At 34.3% G+C, this 22,958-nt stretch overlaps 3 protein-coding genes across 5 annotated transcripts; all 3 read right to left on the bottom strand.

The window, feature by feature from the left end:
* Positions 1-406: 406 nt before the first annotated feature.
* Positions 407-2,214, bottom strand: LOC9307404. Its single transcript, XM_021022501.1, has 6 exons — positions 2,063-2,214; positions 1,761-1,837; positions 1,582-1,687; positions 1,387-1,482; positions 1,140-1,292; positions 407-1,066 (listed from the first exon to the last, which is right to left on the bottom strand). The coding sequence occupies exons 1-6, from the start codon at positions 2,063-2,065 to the stop codon at positions 548-550; spliced, it is 954 nt and encodes a 317-aa protein (XP_020878160.1). The 5' UTR covers positions 2,066-2,214; the 3' UTR covers positions 407-547.
* Positions 2,215-6,004: 3,790 nt separating this feature from the next.
* LOC9307403 lies at positions 6,005-21,984 on the bottom strand. Of its 3 annotated transcripts, none has more exons than XM_021022493.1 (17): positions 21,764-21,984; positions 21,539-21,686; positions 21,143-21,273; positions 20,865-20,982; positions 20,609-20,748; positions 8,951-9,013; positions 8,693-8,856; positions 8,507-8,624; positions 8,265-8,420; positions 8,126-8,173; positions 7,940-8,056; positions 7,702-7,863; positions 7,498-7,595; positions 7,307-7,412; positions 7,080-7,202; positions 6,815-6,967; positions 6,005-6,744 (listed from the first exon to the last, which is right to left on the bottom strand). In XM_021022493.1, exons 2-17 carry the CDS (start codon positions 21,564-21,566, stop codon positions 6,190-6,192), a joined length of 2,280 nt encoding a protein of 759 aa, XP_020878152.1. In that variant the 5' UTR covers positions 21,567-21,686; positions 21,764-21,984; the 3' UTR covers positions 6,005-6,189. The 3 variants fall into 3 exon arrangements, with proteins under 3 accessions (XP_020878152.1, XP_020878153.1, XP_020878151.1); XM_021022494.1 differs by having other exon boundaries at positions 8,259-8,420; positions 8,507-8,585; XM_021022492.1 differs by having other exon boundaries at positions 8,259-8,420; positions 21,764-21,983.
* On the bottom strand, positions 15,504-19,944 carry LOC9309431 (cleft lip and palate transmembrane protein 1). The gene is made up of 12 exons (XM_021022506.1): positions 19,797-19,944; positions 19,531-19,648; positions 19,364-19,423; positions 18,738-18,855; positions 18,135-18,229; positions 17,919-18,022; positions 17,753-17,790; positions 17,144-17,379; positions 16,877-16,970; positions 16,577-16,796; positions 16,312-16,464; positions 15,504-16,241 (listed from the first exon to the last, which is right to left on the bottom strand). Exons 4-10 carry the CDS (start codon positions 18,748-18,750, stop codon positions 16,648-16,650), a joined length of 729 nt encoding a protein of 242 aa, XP_020878165.1. The 5' UTR covers positions 18,751-18,855; positions 19,364-19,423; positions 19,531-19,648; positions 19,797-19,944; the 3' UTR covers positions 15,504-16,241; positions 16,312-16,464; positions 16,577-16,647.
* Positions 21,985-22,958: the final 974 nt, after the last annotated feature.

Raw genomic sequence — 22,958 nt, 5'->3', positions numbered from 1 at the left:
TTTGGTTTCACGGATTTGTATTTCTCCATACACAAAAACATGGTTAAAGCTTCAGAGTAATTCCCGTTCTGAGAAAACCCAGAAATGACGGTGGTCCACGAGGTTACGTTCTTACGAGGAACTGAATCGAACAACTCCATCGCCGCCTTCATATCACCTCGTTTTTGGTAACCCGTGATCATTGCATTCCACACGGGTACATCTCAGCTAGACATTTCGTCGAACCCTCTGCGCGCACAACACGATGCTCCTAGCTTCGCATAGGCAGTGATTAGAGCAGTGCAGCAGAACGAATCGGACCCAAACCCGGATCAAAAAACTGAGAATGAAGCAACCGTAAAGGTCTAGCCGACGCAAACGAAGCAGAAGCTGCGAAAATGAAATTGAAAGTGTGGTGTTTTGGGCGGAACGCAAAATAAAAGATTGACTGCTTAATGCAAGAAAACGAAACCTTTTTGAATACATGGAACCACATTTAGAAAGAAAACAGAAGCAAAATAAATATTCAATGTATTCAGATTCAAGTTTAGACTAATTCTGGCCATGGTCAACCAATCCATGTGATTCTACCTTGAACAGTAACACCCTGACGTCTTCTCTCAAGCAGATTCTTCACAGATTGCCAAATTGAAGTAGTGGCTTCAGTTTCATCCTTCAAGTCTTTAATGTGCGAGATTAAATCATCACGCTCCACAAGACTAGGATCATTAACAAGACACTTAAACACCATTGGCAGTTCTTCCTTGAATGACACCGAGCATCTTTTCTTGAAATAATTCTCTATAGCTTGAAGAAGAAAACCTTCGGACATCGGTTCCATGACGGCAAGTAAATAGCTCTTCTTCTCCTGAAGAACCTTTGCAAAGCCTTTCTCCACCCCACTAAAAATAGCCTCCAACAAAGCTTCATATTTGTCTCCCACAAACCCAAAACGCGAATCGAGTAGATTCTTCATCTCACTCACAGAAATGTTTGCCTTCAAATTATCCTTTATGGCCATGATCTTCTCCTCAGCAATGTTTGAATGAATCCATGACCTAACTTGAGCTTCAATATCACGCACTACCTGCCATATGTATCACATATATAATATGTTGCAACACCCAAAATCCAAATAGGACTTAGAAACCGAAACAAACCTCTGTTCTGGCAATTTCTTGGATGCCCACGCAAATAGATTCAAGGTTTTCACTGATGATAGAGTCCACAATTCTGCACCGAGTTTCATATGGAATGCATGGCTGCTGAAATGAACCATGGAGAAAGCTAAACATCCATCCACGTAAAGGTTCCTTAGAAGAGACAGACATAATTTAGGTCGGTTAATCCAAAGACAACATATTTTACCATAAACTTAGTACATGGTTAAATTAAGGCTAGACATACATTGCAAAAATCATTCGCATATCTTTGAGCTAAAGAAGTGGCCATCATATGTGCTGCATTATTTCTCCGGAGGTCATCCGTTCCTAAGGGATAAGCCTAAAAAAAAATGGAGGAAAAGAAAACCCATGTGAGTTACCAGATGCACAATAGACTAGATAGTAGTAGAATCCAAAACATCAAGTGAGATAGACTAACCATCAAAACATGAGCTTTGGTTTTCTGGAGTGCATGACTTACGGACATCTTGAGAAACTCAGGAACAACGGTCTCAATTGCTTGCGACACAGCAAATTCCAACTTACTGTGACATAAACGCAGGGGCTATAAGCTAAATCTATTAACTATTGTGTAGAGCTAATGCGACAGCATCAAACCTTAAAGGCAATCGTGGATGTAATCTCGGGTTGATGAAAACAATCTGCTTAATTTTCTCAATGGCAGCAGTTGATTCCTGGCCACCAAAGTAGACAATAAAAGTGTAATGTGAGTTCAAAATAGCAACGAGTTCAACATTGCTAAATTAACTTCAGCAACGTAAGGCAATCTTGTAAACCCCCAATTTGAGATATAAGGAAGAAACACAAATTGTTGGAGTATCGGAATCTAGCTACGAGACGAAATTTGTAATCTAAGAAGTTCAATGGAGTGGGAAAGGGAATGGAGCGAAGGAGATTACCATTTTTACAGACGGATGAGACGAAGCGGAGACGGTAGGGTTTAGGGATTTTCTTCTTCGCTGAGAGCTGCAGGCGACAAATGTAAAATTAGGGTTTTGATGTATATATTATAGATAGGCCCCTGCGCCCTGATCGTTTTAAAATTAAAAACGAAAAAATTGTGAAAACATTTGACATCTGCGGGATTTGAAACCTCGCCCTTTTAGACCGGAGCCCAAAGTCAAGCCCCCTCGCCCAGACCGGAGTTTAATTTAAATTAATTACTGATCGGACCCGCGGTCCACCGCGGAAGAATATTGGTTTACATACGTTGATTTTAATAGTGCGTGTTTTAAGTTGAGCGAATCGGGTAGTGTACTTATAAATATTCATAATAACGAATTGTAGAGAAAATGTTAAATTGTTTATAATTAAACCGATCATATTAATTATGATTAAAAATAGAATTTTATGTTTTAGAATTCTAAAATTAGATGATTCATAGGAATTAGAGCAGTAAAAATAAGTCAAAAACCGTGGGTCGAGCCCAAATAATCTCACTATGGGGCATATTTGTGAAAATATATTAAACCCGTAAATAAACGGGCCACACGGATTGATTCGTAGTGGATCATAGGTTTTAATCGGTTTTCGTCCGCGGGTTGGCGGATCAGCCCGCATGTTAGTATTTATTGATAAAAGTATAATTTATTCAACATTTGGTAATTTAAAAACTTTTAATAAATGAAATTATAATATTTATAAATATACTGAGATATAAAATTATTTCCTCTAATTTTTTTTTTTATTTATCTCTATACTATTAAAAGAGAAGTACAAATATAAATGGGTCGGATCAAAATCAGAAAATTGACCCGAAATTCGAAATCGGATCTTTGAAAATTTTGGAATATAAATTCGAATTAATAATGAAAAATCGAACTAAAATCAAATGTTTATGGAAATCAAATAAAATTTGATTGTACTTATGGTAACTAATTATAAAATCATATTCCGAACAATATTATACATTAGTTACGTATAATATATTTGTTCATATACTTTTGGAACTAATTCCATAATAATCAACGTTTTTCTCATTAATTTTGCTTATTTTAGCCAGTTATCATTAATTAAAAGATATCTTACTTGCTTCTAGAGATTTCTAGTAAATTTATCACAACTAACCCATCTATTTTATAAATTAAATAGATTTTTTTTATTTTGGTCATGTAAATTAAATAGATATGAAATCTATGTAACTAATTTTAATTTAATTAGATTAAATCGAAATTATGGTATTTTCATACTTATAGCTTACCAAAGAAGTTTAATTTTCAAATTATAAAGATGTCTTGAATATGATTTTTAGAATTATTCAACAAGATGATAAATATTTATTAAATTTTTTGAATCATGAAAAATATTAATTATTTTTAATCATTATATTTCACCTTTCAATCTCTCATCTAACAAATAAGATACATATTCTATTATTCCTATGTCCAAACTCCATTGTGTTGTATGACTAAATAATATTTCCATTAGAGCTGTCAAAACGAGTTGATTCATCCCGTTAAACCTGTTTTGCAATAGGCAAAATATATTTTGGCATGTAGTTAGTCTGTCCGCACGACCCGCGGGTAGCATATATGAAACACAAACCCGTCGCGCGAATGTATGCTGATTTGCGGGGTTATCCGTGGATTTTGTTTAAATAATTTTAGAGTAACCAAAATTTTAAATTCTACTAAAATAAATAAATTAGAAAAAATTTAGAGATAATAATCTTTTATATCATTATATTTATAAATATTATAATTTCATTTATTAAAAGTTTTTTAAACTACCACATGTTGAATAAATTATATTTTTATCAATAAATACTATCATGCGGGTTGATCCGCCAACCCGCAGATGAAAACCGATGACCCACTGCGAATCAATCCATGTGGCCCGCTTATTTGCGGGTTTAATATATTTTCCCAAATCTGCCCAATAGTGAGATGATTTGGACTCGACCCGTGGTTTTTGACCTATTTTGACTGCTTTAATTCCCATGATTCATCTAATTTTTGAATTCTACAAAATTCCATTTTGTAAATCATAATTAATATGATTGGTTTAATTATAAACAATTTAATATTTTCTTTACAATTTGTTATTAGGAATATTTATAAGTACACTAAACGATTCGTTCTACTAAAAACACGCACAATATTAAAATCAACGTATGTAAATCAATATTCTCCCGCGGTGGACCGCGGGTCCGATCCTAGTTTTAGTAGTATTTTAAATTTTCATTAGTTTAAAATTATTTAAACAAAATCCACGGACAACCCCGCAAATCAGCATACATTCGCGGGACGGATTTGTGTTTCATATATGCTATATGCGGGTCGTGTGGACCAACTAACCATATGTCAAAATATATTTTGCCTATCACAAAACGGGCTTAACGGGACGAATCAACTCGCTTTGACAGCTCTAGTGGAAATATTATTTAGTCATACAACAAAATAGAGTTTGGACATAGGAATAATAGAATCTATATCCTATTTCTTAGATGAGAGATTGAAACTTTGAAAAGTGAAATATAACGATTAAAAATTAATTATTATTTTTCATGATTCGCAAAATTTAATAAATATTTATCATCTTGTTGAATAATTCTAAAAATCATATTCAAGAAATCTTTATAATTTTAAAATTAAACTTCTTTGGTAAGCTATCAGTATGAAAATACCAGAATTTCGTTTAATTTAATTAAATTAAAATTAGTTACATGGATTTCATATCTATTTAATTTACACGACCAAAATAAAAATATCTATTTAATTTATAAAATAGATGGGTTAGTTGTGATAAATTTTCTAGAAATCTTTTGAAGCAAGTAAGATATCTTTCAATTAATGCTAATTGGCTAAAATAAACAAAATTAATGACAAAACGTTGATTGTTATGGAATTAGCATAAATACAATCATATTTTATTTGATTTCAATATTTTAGTTCGATTTTTCATTATTAAATATTAATTAGAAATCATATTCCAAAAAAAATTCAAAGATCCGATTTCAGAATTTTGGGTCAATTTTCTGATTTTGACCCGACCCATTTGCATTTGTACTTCTCTTTTAATAGTATAGAGATACAACTGGCAATAGGAAAGATTGAAGATAAAGTGATGACGAATGACGATGATTCCTTGCATTATTTGTGAATAAAATTTCGATCGTAAAGCTGTTGATATATACTCATTCATATCCCATGAGTGATAATCTTGTCCTAAAGGAGTCGTCTGAAAAAAGTAGTTGTAAATTTTGTTGAAATTCAAGTTCTTATCTCTGCAATAGCATGAAATCCAACATGGAGAAGCTCTCATGTCAACACAACTGCTTGGAAGTGAAAACATCCCTCCACTGTTGTCTCATTTGGCGACAACCGATTAGTGTTTTTTTAAACCAGTGTGTGAGGAAGAATGATGACAAGCAGCTTATGCCTGATTTAAGTGTTTTTGAACCGGTAGTAAACATTATGACAAGCAGTCTATGCCAGAGTTGATGATGGCCATCTTCAGCGGAGATCGCCAAGAAACATTAGGAATGGAAGATGGGATGTCAGGTATCTCGGTTGCCTCTGTGCTCATTGATGGCTTTAACACTCTTAATCCGTTGCTGCGCTCGTAACCTCCTGACTTCTTCAATAAGGAGAAAGGTCTTATCGCGTCTCTTGGATTTCCTGGAGCTGCACCTGCACAAAAATCTTGAACTGTCTCTGATCCCTCAATGATACAGATACTGAAACGTCCACCAAACGAATAATCATTGACGGTTTAGAATCAAAATGAGAAATCGTTTAATAAAAATAAAATTGAGAATCGTTATACGCCTAATAAACTATTATTACTCGATATATTTCATCAAAATATTAAAACAAACCCACTTGTAACGTAGATAATGATATCATTAATCGTTATATTTTATCAAAATATATAGAACAAACACACGCGTACTGTGGGTTTAAAATCTAGTATCTCTAAAAGTTTGCAAAAAAGCATAATTGATACTCTAGGAATACGTCAAACAAGTAGTGTTCTGAGTATTCATGACAACAATATAATATCGATTGCACACTTACTTCCATACTCAAATCATGTCAACGAAATTTGGCTCTTCAGCCACGAAATCAAAATCTGACTCTTCGGCCCAGATATCATAATCTGGCTCTTCAGGTACAAGATGTCTGACAGACTCAAACAGTCGAGCATTATTTCCATCCCTTTTGCTACCTTCTTCATACCATTCCAGAATCGCCTTCTCGCTTAAATACCCTGTTGTAATGAAACCATCAAGCAACAAATCTTCCAGCCCCCTCGGTTGAGGGTGTGTTTTCAGGAATTTCTCCAACGCATGCAGCAGATCAAGCATTCCTCCATTTCTTCCTTTCACGAGAGGATCTAGGTACGCCATCTTCTTTGTATACATAAAAACACTTGGGGGATCTTTCTGGAAAATAAATTGGTTGCATATGACCGTGCATAATGCAGCCAGTTTATCTTTAGACTCTCTCCAAGATTTCAGCAAGTTGCTCATAGCATCAACATCAAAATCTTTCTCCAAGGCATTGCCTATTTCCTTCACAAAAATTTGGTTTTCAGTTGGTGTCCATATGACAGGCTGCCTCCTAGAGTACCCATGTGCCTGCACATACAATGAGAAATGTTAGTAAGTCTAATGAAACCCCATTCGCTACTTAGAAATCTACACAAACCTCCGTCTTAGCACAGGCTCCAAGTTTCTTATGAATGCCTTCAAGGTTGTCATCAATCACACTTTCAACTATTGCAGGTTGAAGAGCATGTGGAACACCTTGTTGCTGAAGTAAATCCCGAACAAGATATGACATCCAGCCGCCAAGAAATTTCTTAGAAAACACCATGTTAAAAGCATAAAGAATTAGCTGTCCATTGATCTAAAGAAAAAGAGCAAACGCAACATAGAAAATGAGGAACAAACAACTTCACAAGAATCAAAACCTTGCTCATTTGTCGGATATACTTTTCAGCCAAACGCACAGACACCGGGACACTTCCGGCGTTCCCACCCATCAAAAAGGATATCCTAGTGACACTTCCATCCATTCTACGATGTTGATCAGCCTTTTAGAAGAAAAAAAGGAAAATACATTGTGACATAAGAAAAATAACTTGTATTTATGCATTCACAGAAATACACGGAGAAAAAGAGAAGTGAGAACCCTTACAATTATAGCACCTGCCTCTGCGGCCTCGCATCCAACAGTTGCAGCAAGTTTGATAAGCAGAGGTCCAGCTTTTTCCACAACCTCCAACACAGCATCTTCCATTTTCCTGTGAGATTGGAAATTAGAAAAACTAGAGAACAAAGAACCATAAAGTGCTTAAATTTGCCGCATTAAAAGTAACAGAGCCAAACCTAACAAGCCCTGGGTAAATTCCAAAAAAAGAATCTGGTTTCTTGATAGTAACAAGGAACTCCTCAGTAGAGAATTGTATTCTGGAAGCAATGAGGTGCTGTCCTCATATAACAGCCATTAAAGAAGTTAGATGAATCACTTTTGATTGAAGAACACAATGAAAAATAGAACTAGCTAGATAAGGTTGAGTCAGATAAACGAACACTGTCACGAGGTGCTCTGTCATCATATTTCCCGAATTTAAGCGGTTTTACAATGATTTTACGTTCTTCAAAATCAACATTGAGATTCATTTGTCTGTGCTTCTCTTGAAGTGTGGAAGCTGGCTTTAGTGGTTCCAGAACATTAAACTTCTCCAACAGGCCCTAGAGCAAGATAACACCATTAATAGCTAATCACACACAAGTAAGCCAAGTCATTTACTGTACTTGAGAATCGTACCTCAATGCTAAAGAGAAGACCATCTTGCAAGTTTGGCATCATGTAAATCTCAGACAACAGGCTGAGAATCGTCTCAAAAGATGGACACAAAGGACTTCTTCTGCAAGACTCCAAAACCTACAGCAAATACACAATTTGGAATCAGGCATTTTATTAACACAAGGAGAAATGGTATGTAGCACTAACCTCGATTACAAATGGGATGCTCTTAGACATTAAACCCCGCTCGTAGGCCTAAAAGAATAGAGTTAATTGTGCTTAGTAACTAAAAAATGTCAAACAACACCTTGAAAGGAAAGATATAACGAACTGATGTTACCGTAACTATGAAGGGCTCCAAAGCTAGATCAGTCTTCAACAAAGACCAACAGTCAGTGCGGACGATCAACTTACCAAGCCACTTGCCTAGGTTTTTTGTAACATGTGATAAAACTTGTTGGTTGACCATAGGATGCAACTGAATCTCAGGTTCCAAGATAGCCTGAAGAAACGAAGGAATGTAATAAAACACTAGTCAAAACAGAAATTACAACCAAATACAAACTACAAAGAAGAATAGGTACTAACCTTACAAATCAGACAAGTAGTTTTTACAGTCTCGGTGTACAATGAAGGAGAATTAACTTTCTCAAGGAAATCAAAGTAACTATCATGAAAAATGGGCTCAAAAATAGCACTCTGAGAACTGGAAAAAAAAAAAAGGAGTGATAAAGTATGAAAATTGATAACAAACAGAAAGAAGCCTATACATACTTTTTCACGAGCATGATTTGCACAAAAAAGAAGTCCTTAGGCTGATGGAAAGCTGAAAGTTCGGTGAACTCTTTAGATAACCGAGTCACATTTTGTATACCAGGGAGATACTGCACGCGTTGTATAATATTGCCTAGTTTACTTCGAAACTCTTCATCTGGTACCTGGAGGAAGAATGATAACATCTAAACTATGAAAGAAAGAAGATGACGATGAAAGAAAGAAAATGGTGAACAGGGGATGAAGAAAAACACTTGCCTGTATGGAATCCGAAGCCATACTTTTCTCTGATGCAGAAGAGAGGAGGTTTTTGATGAAATCCTGCAAAGGGAAAAATTAGGGATTAGGTTCAATGAATTGAAAATAGTAGGGTTTGGAGTTCAAAATAGCAACGAGTTCAACATTGCTAAATTAACTTCAGCAACGTAAGGCAATCTTGTAAACCCCCAATTTGAGATATAAGGAAGAAACACAAATTGTTGGAGTATCGGAATCTAGCTACGAGACGAAATTTGTAATCTAAGAAGTTCAATGGAGTGGGAAAGGGAATGGAGCGAAGGAGATTACCATTTTTACAGACGGATGAGACGAAGCGGAGACGGTAGGGTTTAGGGATTTTCTTCTTCGCTGAGAGCTGCAGGCGACAAATGTAAAATTAGGGTTTTGATGTATATATTATAGATAGGCCCCTGCGCCCTGATCGTTTTAAAATTAAAAACGAAAAAATTGTGAAAACATTTGACATCTGCGGGATTTGAAACCTCGCCCTTTTAGACCGGAGCCCAAAGTCAAGCCCCCTCGCCCAGACCGGAGTTTAATTTAAATTAATTACTGATCGGACCCGCGGTCCACCGCGGAAGAATATTGGTTTACATACGTTGATTTTAATAGTGCGTGTTTTAAGTTGAGCGAATCGGGTAGTGTACTTATAAATATTCATAATAACGAATTGTAGAGAAAATGTTAAATTGTTTATAATTAAACCGATCATATTAATTATGATTAAAAATAGAATTTTATGTTTTAGAATTCTAAAATTAGATGATTCATAGGAATTAGAGCAGTAAAAATAAGTCAAAAACCGTGGGTCGAGCCCAAATAATCTCACTATGGGGCATATTTGTGAAAATATATTAAACCCGTAAATAAACGGGCCACACGGATTGATTCGTAGTGGATCATAGGTTTTAATCGGTTTTCGTCCGCGGGTTGGCGGATCAGCCCGCATGTTAGTATTTATTGATAAAAGTATAATTTATTCAACATTTGGTAATTTAAAAACTTTTAATAAATGAAATTATAATATTTATAAATATACTGAGATATAAAATTATTTCCTCTAATTTTTTTTTTTTATTTATCTCTATACTATTAAAAGAGAAGTACAAATATAAATGGGTCGGATCAAAATCAGAAAATTGACCCGAAATTCGAAATCGGATCTTTGAAAATTTTGGAATATAAATTCGAATTAATAATGAAAAATCGAACTAAAATCAAATGTTTATGGAAATCAAATAAAATTTGATTGTACTTATGGTAACTAATTATAAAATCATATTCCGAACAATATTATACATTAGTTACGTATAATATATTTGTTCATATACTTTTGGAACTAATTCCATAATAATCAACGTTTTTCTCATTAATTTTGCTTATTTTAGCCAGTTATCATTAATTAAAAGATATCTTACTTGCTTCTAGAGATTTCTAGTAAATTTATCACAACTAACCCATCTATTTTATAAATTAAATAGATTTTTTTTTATTTTGGTCATGTAAATTAAATAGATATGAAATCTATGTAACTAATTTTAATTTAATTAGATTAAATCGAAATTATGGTATTTTCATACTTATAGCTTACCAAAGAAGTTTAATTTTCAAATTATAAAGATGTCTTGAATATGATTTTTAGAATTATTCAACAAGATGATAAATATTTATTAAATTTTTTGAATCATGAAAAATATTAATTATTTTTAATCATTATATTTCACCTTTCAATCTCTCATCTAACAAATAAGATACATATTCTATTATTCCTATGTCCAAACTCCATTGTGTTGTATGACTAAATAATATTTCCATTAGAGCTGTCAAAACGAGTTGATTCATCCCGTTAAACCTGTTTTGCAATAGGCAAAATATATTTTGGCATGTAGTTAGTCTGTCCGCACGACCCGCGGGTAGCATATATGAAACACAAACCCGTCGCGCGAATGTATGCTGATTTGCGGGGTTATCCGTGGATTTTGTTTAAATAATTTTAGAGTAACCAAAATTTTAAATTCTACTAAAATAAATAAATTAGAAAAAATTTAGAGATAATAATCTTTTATATCATTATATTTATAAATATTATAATTTCATTTATTAAAAGTTTTTTAAACTACCACATGTTGAATAAATTATATTTTTATCAATAAATACTATCATGCGGGTTGATCCGCCAACCCGCAGATGAAAACCGATGACCCACTGCGAATCAATCCATGTGGCCCGCTTATTTGCGGGTTTAATATATTTTCCCAAATCTGCCCAATAGTGAGATGATTTGGACTCGACCCGTGGTTTTTGACCTATTTTGACTGCTTTAATTCCCATGATTCATCTAATTTTTGAATTCTACAAAATTCCATTTTGTAAATCATAATTAATATGATTGGTTTAATTATAAACAATTTAATATCTATATATACATTTTTGGATGACTTTTAGCAAATAAATCCTGGAGTTGGAATGTATTTACGGATGAATGCCATTGACATTAATTATTTAAATTTGAAAAATATTAATTAAAGATATTACCAACACGATTTCGAGAATCATAAATTCATATATTCCTTAATTTTCTGAGTCATTAATGTGATAATCTTTAGGAAATATTTCTCTGTAAAAAAAAAAATCCACATTAATGAAGGCATTAAAATCGACACTAACAATTAAATTATTTAGATATTCAATTATTTTAAGATTCTTATATCTTATTTGATATTTTTTTTTAATATCTCATTCTTTAATTACTGCGTTTAGAATTTATTGGTTGTTACCTATTTTTTGGTGAAATTTATTGGTTGTCACTTAATAAGTAATTATGGTGCGTTTATTTTAGTTAATATCTAATTTAAAGGATTTGTTTTCTTTTATTATTAATAAACGAATAACATGTATAGAAATAAAAGATTTTTCTTGCGACTCCATAATAAAAATATTAAACTCTTATTTTCTACATTTCTTACACATAATATCCTCTTATTCAATAACAAAAATATATATTGCATATTTTTAAAAATATTTATAATATTTAAATTATATAAAAAGTTTGTAATATTAATATTATTTCAACTCTATACAAATTTAATATATATGTATATATATCTTATGGGAACCATTTAAAAGAAATTTTTAAATTGACTTGAATTATATAGCTTTTAAATAAAAGTATTATTAAAAAGAAAAATAACTAAATGATGTTTAATTTCACGGGACGGGTAATATGATGGAACGGGTTTGGGTTGATATTTATAAAAGATAGTATACCACGGGTGAAATCCTAAAATTAACAATCAAAATAATCTATCAAACAAATTACATTTTGATTTTTTTAAGAAAATATAGCCCCGCGGTGTACCGCGGGTTAAAATCTAGTTTTCTTTACAATTTGTTATTAGGAATATTTATAAGTACACTAAACGATTCGTTCTACTAAAAACACGCACAATATTAAAATCAACGTATGTAAATCAATATTCTCCCGCGGTGGACCGCGGGTCCGATCCTAGTTTTAGTAGTATTTTAAATTTTCATTAGTTTAAAATTATTTAAACAAAATCCACGGACAACCCCGCAAATCAGCATACATTCGCGGGACGGATTTGTGTTTCATATATGCTATATGCGGGTCGTGTGGACCAACTAACCATATGTCAAAATATATTTTGCCTATCACAAAACGGGCTTAACGGGACGAATCAACTCGCTTTGACAGCTCTAGTGGAAATATTATTTAGTCATACAACAAAATAGAGTTTGGACATAGGAATAATAGAATCTATATCCTATTTCTTAGATGAGAGATTGAAACTTTGAAAAGTGAAATATAACGATTAAAAATTAATTATTATTTTTCATGATTCGCAAAATTTAATAAATATTTATCATCTTGTTGAATAATTCTAAAAATCATATTCAAGAAATCTTTATAATTTTAAAATTAAACTTCTTTGGTAAGCTATCAGTATGAAAATACCAGAATTTCGTTTAATTTAATTAAATTAAAATTAGTTACATGGATTTCATATCTATTTAATTTACACGACCAAAATAAAAATATCTATTTAATTTATAAAATAGATGGGTTAGTTGTGATAAATTTTCTAGAAATCTTTTGAAGCAAGTAAGATATCTTTCAATTAATGCTAATTGGCTAAAATAAACAAAATTAATGACAAAACGTTGATTGTTATGGAATTAGCATAAATACAATCATATTTTATTTGATTTCAATATTTTAGTTCGATTTTTCATTATTAAATATTAATTAGAAATCATATTCCAAAAAAAATTCAAAGATCCGATTTCAGAATTTTGGGTCAATTTTCTGATTTTGACCCGACCCATTTGCATTTGTACTTCTCTTTTAATAGTATAGAGATACAACTGGCAATAGGAAAGATTGAAGATAAAGTGATGACGAATGACGATGATTCCTTGCATTATTTGTGAATAATGCATGTGGGTTGATCCGCCAACCCGCAGATGAAAACCGATGACCCACTGCGAATCAATCCATGTGGCCCGCTTATTTGCGGGTTTAATATATTTTCCCAAATCTGCCCAATAGTGAGATGATTTGGACTCGACCCGTGGTTTTTGACCTATTTTGACTGCTTTAATTCCCATGATTCATCTAATTTTTGAATTCTACAAAATTCCATTTTGTAAATCATAATTAATATGATTGGTTTAATTATAAACAATTTAATATTTTCTTTACAATTTGTTATTAGGAATATTTATAAGTACACTAAACGATTCGTTCTACTAAAAACACGCACAATATTAAAATCAACGTATGTAAATCAATATTCTCCCGCGGTGGACCGCGGGTCCGATCCTAGTTTTAGTAGTATTTTAAATTTTCATTAGTTTAAAATTATTTAAACAAAATCCACGGACAACCCCGCAAATCAGCATACATTCGCGGGACGGATTTGTGTTTCATATATGCTATATGCGGGTCGTGTGGACCAACTAACCATATGTCAAAATATATTTTGCCTATCACAAAACGGGCTTAACGGGACGAATCAACTCGCTTTGACAGCTCTAGTGGAAATATTATTTAGTCATACAACAAAATAGAGTTTGGACATAGGAATAATAGAATCTATATCCTATTTCTTAGATGAGAGATTGAAACTTTGAAAAGTGAAATATAACGATTAAAAATTAATTATTATTTTTCATGATTCGCAAAATTTAATAAATATTTATCATCTTGTTGAATAATTCTAAAAATCATATTCAAGAAATCTTTATAATTTTAAAATTAAACTTCTTTGGTAAGCTATCAGTATGAAAATACCAGAATTTCGTTTAATTTAATTAAATTAAAATTAGTTACATGGATTTCATATCTATTTAATTTACACGACCAAAATAAAAATATCTATTTAATTTATAAAATAGATGGGTTAGTTGTGATAAATTTTCTAGAAATCTTTTGAAGCAAGTAAGATATCTTTCAATTAATGCTAATTGGCTAAAATAAACAAAATTAATGACAAAACGTTGATTGTTATGGAATTAGCATAAATACAATCATATTTTATTTGATTTCAATATTTTAGTTCGATTTTTCATTATTAAATATTAATTAGAAATCATATTCCAAAAAAAATTCAAAGATCCGATTTCAGAATTTTGGGTCAATTTTCTGATTTTGACCCGACCCATTTGCATTTGTACTTCTCTTTTAATAGTATAGAGATACAACTGGCAATAGGAAAGATTGAAGATAAAGTGATGACGAATGACGATGATTCCTTGCATTATTTGTGAATAAAATTTCGATCGTAAAGCTGTTGATATATACTCATTCATATCCCATGAGTGATAATCTTGTCCTAAAGGAGTCGTCTGAAAAAAGTAGTTGTAAATTTTGTTGAAATTCAAGTTCTTATCTCTGCAATAGCATGAAATCCAACATGGAGAAGCTCTCATGTCAACACAACTGCTTGGAAGTGAAAACATCCCTCCACTGTTGTCTCATTTGGCGACAACCGATTAGTGTTTTTTTAAACCAGTGTGTGAGGAAGAATGATGACAAGCAGCTTATGCCTGATTTAAGTGTTTTTGAACCGGTAGTAAACATTATGACAAGCAGTCTATGCCAGAGTTGATGATGGCCATCTTCAGCGGAGATCGCCAAGAAACATTAGGAATGGAAGATGGGATGTCAGGTATCTCGGTTGCCTCTGTGCTCATTGATGGCTTTAACACTCTTAATCCGTTGCTGCGCTCGTAACCTCCTGACTTCTTCAATAAGGAGAAAGGTCTTATCGCGTCTCTTGGATTTCCTGGAGCTGCACCTGCACAAAAATCTTGAACTGTCTCTGATCCCTCAATGATACAGATACTGAAACGTCCACCAAACGAATAATCATTGACGGTTTAGAATCAAAATGAGAAATCGTTTAATAAAAATAAAATTGAGAATCGTTATACGCCTAATAAACTATTATTACTCGATATATTTCATCAAAATATTAAAACAAACCCACTTGTAACGTAGATAATGATATCATTAATCGTTATATTTTATCAAAATATATAGAACAAACACACGCGTACTGTGGGTTTAAAATCTAGTATCTCTAAAAGTTTGCAAAAAAGCATAATTGATACTCTAGGAATACGTCAAACAAGTAGTGTTCTGAGTATTCATGACAACAATATAATATCGATTGCACACTTACTTCCATACTCAAATCATGTCAACGAAATTTGGCTCTTCAGCCACGAAATCAAAATCTGACTCTTCGGCCCAGATATCATAATCTGGCTCTTCAGGTACAAGATGTCTGACAGACTCAAACAGTCGAGCATTATTTCCATCCCTTTTGCTACCTTCTTCATACCATTCCAGAATCGCCTTCTCGCTTAAATACCATGTTGTAATGAAACCATCAAGCAACAAATCTTCCAGCCCCCTCGGTTGAGGGTGTGTTTTCAGGAATTTCTCCAACGCATGCAGCAGATCAAGCATTCCTCCATTTCTTCCTTTCACGAGAGGATCTAGGTACGCCATCTTCTTTGTATACATAAAAACACTTGGGGGATCTTTCTGGAAAATAAATTGGTTGCATATGACCGTGCATAATGCAGCCAGTTTATCTTTAGACTCTCTCCAAGATTTCAGCAAGTTGCTCATAGCATCAACATCAAAATCTTTCTCCAAGGCATTGCCTATTTCCTTCACAAAAATTTGGTTTTCAGTTGGTGTCCATATGACAGGCTGCCTCCTAGAGTACCCATGTGCCTGCACATACAATGAGAAATGTTAGTAAGTCTAATGAAACCCCATTCGCTACTTAGAAATCTACACAAACCTCCGTCTTAGCACAGGCTCCAAGTTTCTTATGAATGCCTTCAAGGTTGTCATCAATCACACTTTCAACTATTGCAGGTTGAAGAGCATGTGGAACACCTTGTTGCTGAAGTAAATCCCGAACAAGATATGACATCCAGCCGCCAAGAAATTTCTTAGAAAACACCATGTTAAAAGCATAAAGAATTAGCTGTCCATTGATCTAAAGAAAAAGAGCAAACGCAACATAGAAAATGAGGAACAAACAACTTCACAAGAATCAAAACCTTGCTCATTTGTCGGATATACTTTTCAGCCAAACGCACAGACACCGGGACACTTCCGGCGTTCCCACCCATCAAAAAGGATATCCTAGTGACACTTCCATCCATTCTACGATGTAGATCAGCCTTTTAGAAGAAAAAAAGGAAAATACATTGTGACATAAGAAAATTAACTTCGCAGACAGTCCTTCCATAGATTTGTTCTTGTTCCAAAACTGGATATCTGCAGGGAATGTCACGGGTAATTCAATAGCTAATTTCAAGAGGCATTTTAGGAAAGTAGATGTTCGTTGAGGTCTTTACCATTTTTTGAATGCAAGGAAGTCAAATACAGAATGAAGCATCGAAACAACATTGTGACGCCCAACAGATAGGGATTTCCTTCCAAAAACACCCTCTGCAAGTAAATTATACACCATCAAAAACATGATCACCGCAGCTTCGATTAACAGAAAACAATTAATCACATCTCTATACTACGTTCGGGATTCCTAGTTAAGAGTCGTTAGATGCACATCCTAGTATATAATATGACAATGAAGCTAACTGGCCATAAAGGACCAGAATTACCTTTAGTTCGTCAGATTCAACATCAAGCATGCTTCCATAGCTACGGTGAATCTGGAAAGACTGATCAATCTGCTGAAACAGCTGCCACTTTGTCATGCTTATGGGGCTTACTTCCAGATTAAGTGGCAGCTCTGAGACCGTCTCATTGATTAAAATCAACTTGTCCCTTAGCAGCCAAAACTCATTGAAAAAAACTGTAGGGTAGTAGTTTACTGTACTAGGTTCCACCAGTAAGTCTGCCAATAAAGTTAAGTAAAGGAAAGAGCAGATAGATATGGACCATCACACCTTTAGCATGGCAAAGTGAAATCATCATAGATTCCCATTCCAAAGATTAACAGAAAAGCAAAAAGAAAAAGGAATTATAGGTTCTTTGTGCATTTATGCACATATACGAAGTAAGGAGATGTGGCACTACTTCCAAGAACCCAGAAACTCACGTTTGGTCCTTGAGAATTTTGAATTTTCAAACAAGTTTAATCCAACCAATGTAAAATTGGCATGGAAGATGATATACATGCTAGTGCCTTTGATTGTTAGAGAAAGATGTGTATAGAGAGTTGTCAAAAACTCAAATAATCATAGGAAGATCATAAAATAAAAGGATACAAGGATCAATGTTTGGTGGTACACCATGCTGTGGATAGCTGTACGGAAATCGAAAACAATTACCAAACGTCTTACGAAATTCAATGTTAAGAGTGAACCCAAAAGAAAAGCAAGGATGCCATAAATCCATTATTCATCTATCAATTATCAGTACTAACTAACTTACCGAGTAAAGTCATCGACTAGGTTATTTGTGACATTTGGTTTCCAGTAGGATACCCATTCCACAGGGCCCTCATCCTTGAGATCCGAGTCCTTACCATCAACCTCCTGCGAAGTTTGCTTTGTGGTTAGTTCATGAGAATGAGTGCCATCACAGGCTAAACATTAACATAAACACATATAAAAAAATTCCGTATCAGAAGTTTCTGTAGAGACATACCTCAACTTCAACTTTGGATTCATCAGAGTCTTTGGGATTTCCCAACAAACTCTTCTTCTTATCTGCTTTTCGCTTTGGCAAGTAAGTTGCAACGGCTGAAATAGTGAAAAGATTCATCCTGTTTAGCGGATACAAGTGAAGTCCTCGTATATTCACCAATCCAACGATTAACAGCAAAGCAAGAAAATAAAAAGAAGAAGCATATTGTGCATCTTATACAAAAATATGATGTAAAGAGATGTGGCACCACTTCCAAGAACACAGAAACTCACGTTTTAGTCCTTGAGAATTTTGAACTTTCAAACTAGTTTAAACCAACTAATGTTAAAAATGGCATGGAAGATGACACACATGCCAGTGGCTTCAATTGTTAGAGAAAGATGTGCATAGAGAATTGTCAAAAACTCAAATTATAATAGGCACATCATCCTTAGAAATAAAAGGATACAAGGAGCAATGTTTGGTGGTACACCATGCTGTGGATAGCTGTATGGAACTCGAAAACAATCAGCAAACGTCTTATGAAATTCATTGTTAAGAGTGAAACCAAAAGAAAAGCAAGCATGCCATACCGGTACCAATTACCAGTACTAACTAACGTACCGAGTAAAGTCATCGACTAGGTTAATTGTGACATTTGGTTTCCAGACTCTAGACTCTGAATTTGCCCTTCATGACTCTTAAACTCATGCAAAAGTTTTCCAGCAGTCAAATCCCACACCTGGTGAAAGCAACCCACATATCAGATTGAACGTTAAGAGAGAAAGCAAAAATTGCAGGGTCAGGATAACAAGTATAGTAAGCAGTACAAGCTCTGAGATAAGACAAAGCGATAATCTAAAAAGAGATAGGAAAGCCAGATAATCTAAGTATCCAAGTTGATCAGGTAGTATTTAGCACTAAGCAAAAGTTTTCCTCTAAATAATACATGTTTTCATCCACACATCTCTCAGCACCAGTTTATGCCTATTTAACAAAACGTGATATTTTCGATTTCAAGGCTTAATTAAACAAAACACCAAAATTAGCCAACCATATGTTCTAAGAGCCCATAGAAATCATGCCACGTGCCTTCATCGTAGTTGTTGAAGGCCTTCCTACTTTCCTAAGATCAAAGTTGATGTTTAGTCTAGTGATGATTTTTAAAAAATTTCCTATGATCTAAAGTATCCTCAGAGAATAAAATTTTTGAATTCTGTCAAATTTTGAATTCTAGCAAAAAAACTCACCAAAAGGGTGAAAATTCACAGATACGCAGTTCGACCTGTGACCAGTGAGAGTTCTGACAACTACTCAGCAACCAAAATAACATATTCAGTAAATATAAGAGCCAAGTGTGGCTGACTAACAGAAAATGAGAAGAGTATTTAGATTATCATAGAACTATCAAACTTACCCTTTGCCTCCTCCAGATCCCAAAGTTTAATTGTACCACTAGCAGCTCCAGCTGCTACTAAGCCTTCCGAAGCATCAAACGTTACTGAATCAATCCCACTCGAGTGCCCATACAAGCTCTGACCATAGAAACCCACAAGTAGACACTCAGACAGAAAATTTTCCAAACCGGCCTACTACGTTATATCTAAAGTAAGTAGCATTTCTCTTAAAACAAATCTGAGGCATTCCGCAATAGAAGCAGCAGAGAGAGAAGTGAGAACTGACCAGGATGGCGTTGGGCTTACCAATAGCCCATAGATTGACCTTGTGATCTTCCCCGCCTGTAACGAGAACCCTCGAGGACTTCCTCCCAATCTTAAGACACTTAACAGCGGCAGAAGGTGCCACAAATTCCTCTTTTGAATTCCAAAAGAATCACACAAGTCAAGGCTAAAGCAATACTCTGAGATGAGACTCTAGTCAAAGAAGAAATTGACTAAAAGTCTTAAAATTTAGAGGCTCACAGATACCGAAAAGTCATAAATTACTTCACAAAGTTAAGAAGTGCATACAGATCTCTTGAACCACAGCTCAAAGGAGCAGATCAAGCACGACACTGGAGTCAGTCAATAATTCCGAGAAATAGACACTAATGATGAAATCAGAGAAAAGGATACGGAGCTTGTAGGCTCGCTAGGTGTTCATGCCGGAAACGAAACCCTTACATCTGCGACCATCAAAATTCAAGTCTGGAGCAGACAAAAACCTCGAAAGAGCCAGCTAGTGCAAAGGCAAATTAAGATCGTATTTAGCACTAAGCAAAATTTTACCCCTAGGATAGTAAGGTCAGCCGCGTAGAGGTAACATGAAATTAAACAGTCACATGTTCTCCATCCACACATAAAGAGCCTACTCTGAAATATTTGTTCATGGCTATTGACTACCATCTCTCAGACCAGTTTATGCCTATTTAATGTGGTATTGTTCTTCAAAGTATCCTCAAAATATAGATATTTTGAATTCTATTAAGTCGACTCCCCAGTTTTCCTCCCCAATACATACTCAGAAAGGAAAAAAAAAAAAAGGCAGCTACAAACCTTGACAACATAATCTTTTCCTCCAGATACAGTCCAACGACCATCTTGAGTGAATCTGAGTACATTGACCCCTCGAGTGTGACCCTTGTAAGTATGGATGCAGCCCTTCTTTCTTATATCCCATATCTTGAGATTTGTGTCTAGAGAACCAGAAGCAAAAAAAACTCACCAAAAGGGTGAAAATAAGAGCCGGGTGTAGCTGACTAACAGAAAATGAGAAAAAATATTTAGATAATCATAGAACTATTAAACTTACCCTTTGCCTCCTCCAGATCCCAAAGTTTAGTTGTACCACTAGCAGCTCCTGCTGCTAGTAAGCCTTCCGAAGCATCAAACGTTACTGAATCAACCCCACTCGAGTGCCCATACAAGCTCTGACCATAAAACCCCACAAGTAGACACTCAGACAGAAAATCTTCCATCCCGCTCGACTACAATATACCTAAAAGTGTGTCGCAGTTCCCCTAAAACTAGCTCATATCCTACCAGAGGCATTCCACAATAGAATAAATGGAGGGACAGGTGAGAACTAACCAGGATGGCGTTGGGCTTACCAATAGCCCACAGATTGACCTTGTGATCTTCCCCGCCTGTTACGAGAACCTTTGAGGACTTCCTCCCAATCTTAAGACAATTAACAGCAGCGGAATGTGCCACAAATTCCTCTTACAAATGTATCACATAAGTCAAGGCTAAGCAATAATACTATTAGATGAGACTCTAGTCAAAGAAGAAATTGACTAAAAGTCTATTTATTTAGAGGCACACAGATGCCGAAAAGTGATTGTTAAGACACAAATACACAAAGCTAAGAACTGCATACAGATCTCGTGAACCAGAGCTAAAATGAGCATATCAAGCACGACACTGGAGTTAAACCCAATAATTCCGAGAAATAAACCCTAAAGATGAAATCAGAGAAAAGGATACGGAGCTTGTAGGCGCGCTTGGTGTTCATGGCGGAAACGAAACCATTGCGTCGGCGAACATCCAAATTCTTCTACTCACGAACAGACAAAAACCTCGAAAAATTCCAGCTAGTGCAAAGGCACCTTGAGATCTCAACAGCAATTTCAATCTGAAATCTCGAAAAGATCAGTAATAACAAATGGGGAACAACCCAATTAGAGAGGAGGTGAAGAAACTATAGCATACCAGCAAAACCCAGAAAGCCAATCTCAGCTCAGAAACCAAATTTAGGGGATGAAATTGATTGGAAAAGAAAGAATGCAGAATGAAAGGGAGTATCTTGCAGTAAACGTCGTTGTTGCCTTTACGAAGAAGATAAAACTGGAGTTGTTGGATGAGTTAACTTATATTTTTCTCCTCTAATGGCGAAGAAGAGAGGAGAGAGATATGAATGAAAGAAAGGAAGCAGAGAGAGAAAGGAAAGGAAGCTGCTTTTATTCACCTACGAAACGTACACGTGTCAAGCTTTTATTACTCCTTTCCCTCTCTCTCTTCTCCTCCCCCCTCTCTCTCTCTTTTTCACGCGAACCATTGAGGATTGGAGGCTGTCGATTTTTAATTTGGCTGCATATCCGGGTTGATTAGTTCTTTTTCTGCATTTTTTCTAATTTGCAGGGATCTATTGAATTAATTTGTTTCAATCTAATTGTCATGGTTTTTTTCTTGTGTGAATTATTCTGATAATTGGATTTGATATTTGTTTTATTGAGTCTTTCATAGACTCGTGGTGGAAACAAAAAATTGAAAAAAAAAAAAACGATCATCTTTGTTTTATCATCGACTTGTGTAGTCAAAGGCATTGGTTTAATTGAATCTTGTTGCATTGTTTTTGGTGGTTTTGTTAATCGTATTGAAAAATCACGTTGTTATTGATTCATGCTTTTTTGTCCATTGATAAAGCTTAGAACTCGATCTGTTATTACTGGGTTTATTCACGTTATTATTGCATAATATAGTGAATTTTAATTTCTGATATTTTGTTAGTATAATAATTTGGATTTTGTTTCTCGTAAACAGATTCGATATTGATTATGACTAACAACGTTGATTGATAATGGTTGGATTTCACATATTCTACAGATATGCCTTCTAATTTCTTCGATAATAGAGCTCGAGTTCGTGATCGAGTATGCATCAACAATTGAAGAATGATTTGGTCGAACATATATGGACAAAATATTCCAGAAATTAAATTTAAAACATTTGTGCTTTATGTTATTTATGTTCTAAATTGTATCTCATGTATGTTTTAATTTCTTTAATTTGCAACAATTATTAAATTTTCTATAATTATAAATTTTATTTTTATATTAATTTTTTTTTTAAGAACCACATGTTAAGAATCTACCATTATTAGCTCTTCATCTCTATTCAAAATTCC

Source organism: Arabidopsis lyrata, assembly GCF_000004255.2.
Source record: "Arabidopsis lyrata subsp. lyrata unplaced genomic scaffold ARALYscaffold_6, whole genome shotgun sequence".
NCBI classification, from domain to species: domain Eukaryota; kingdom Viridiplantae; phylum Streptophyta; class Magnoliopsida; order Brassicales; family Brassicaceae; genus Arabidopsis; species Arabidopsis lyrata.
This window is presented reverse-complemented; position numbering and strand designations above follow the sequence as displayed.

What these genes read in the sequence shown, in the direction of transcription:
- LOC9307404 (XM_021022501.1), bottom strand. An exon ending in CATCCACGATTGCCTTTAAG is followed by an intron (nt 1,688 to 1,760) that starts GTTTGATGCTGT and finishes TTTATGTCACAG; the next exon opens with TAAGTTGGAATTTGCTGTGT. An exon ending in CCAAAGCTCATGTTTTGATG is followed by an intron (nt 1,483 to 1,581) that starts GTTAGTCTATCT and finishes ATTTTTTTTTAG; the next exon opens with GCTTATCCCTTAGGAACGGA.
- LOC9309431 (XM_021022506.1), bottom strand. An exon ending in CTAGTCGATGACTTTACTCG is followed by an intron (nt 17,791 to 17,918) that starts GTAAGTTAGTTA and finishes ATTTCCGTACAG; the next exon opens with CTATCCACAGCATGGTGTAC. An exon ending in TTCCTTGCATTCAAAAAATG is followed by an intron (nt 16,797 to 16,876) that starts GTAAAGACCTCA and finishes CATTCCCTGCAG; the next exon opens with ATATCCAGTTTTGGAACAAG.
- LOC9307403 (XM_021022492.1), bottom strand. Translation starts at nt 21,566, where the DNA reads ATGAACACCAAGCGCGCCTACAAGCTCC. An exon ending in CAAATCATGCTCGTGAAAAA is followed by an intron (nt 8,625 to 8,692) that starts GTATGTATAGGC and finishes TTTTTTTTCCAG; the next exon opens with TTCTCAGAGTGCTATTTTTG. An exon ending in CTACTTGTCTGATTTGTAAG is followed by an intron (nt 8,421 to 8,506) that starts GTTAGTACCTAT and finishes TCGTTTCTTCAG; the next exon opens with GCTATCTTGGAACCTGAGAT.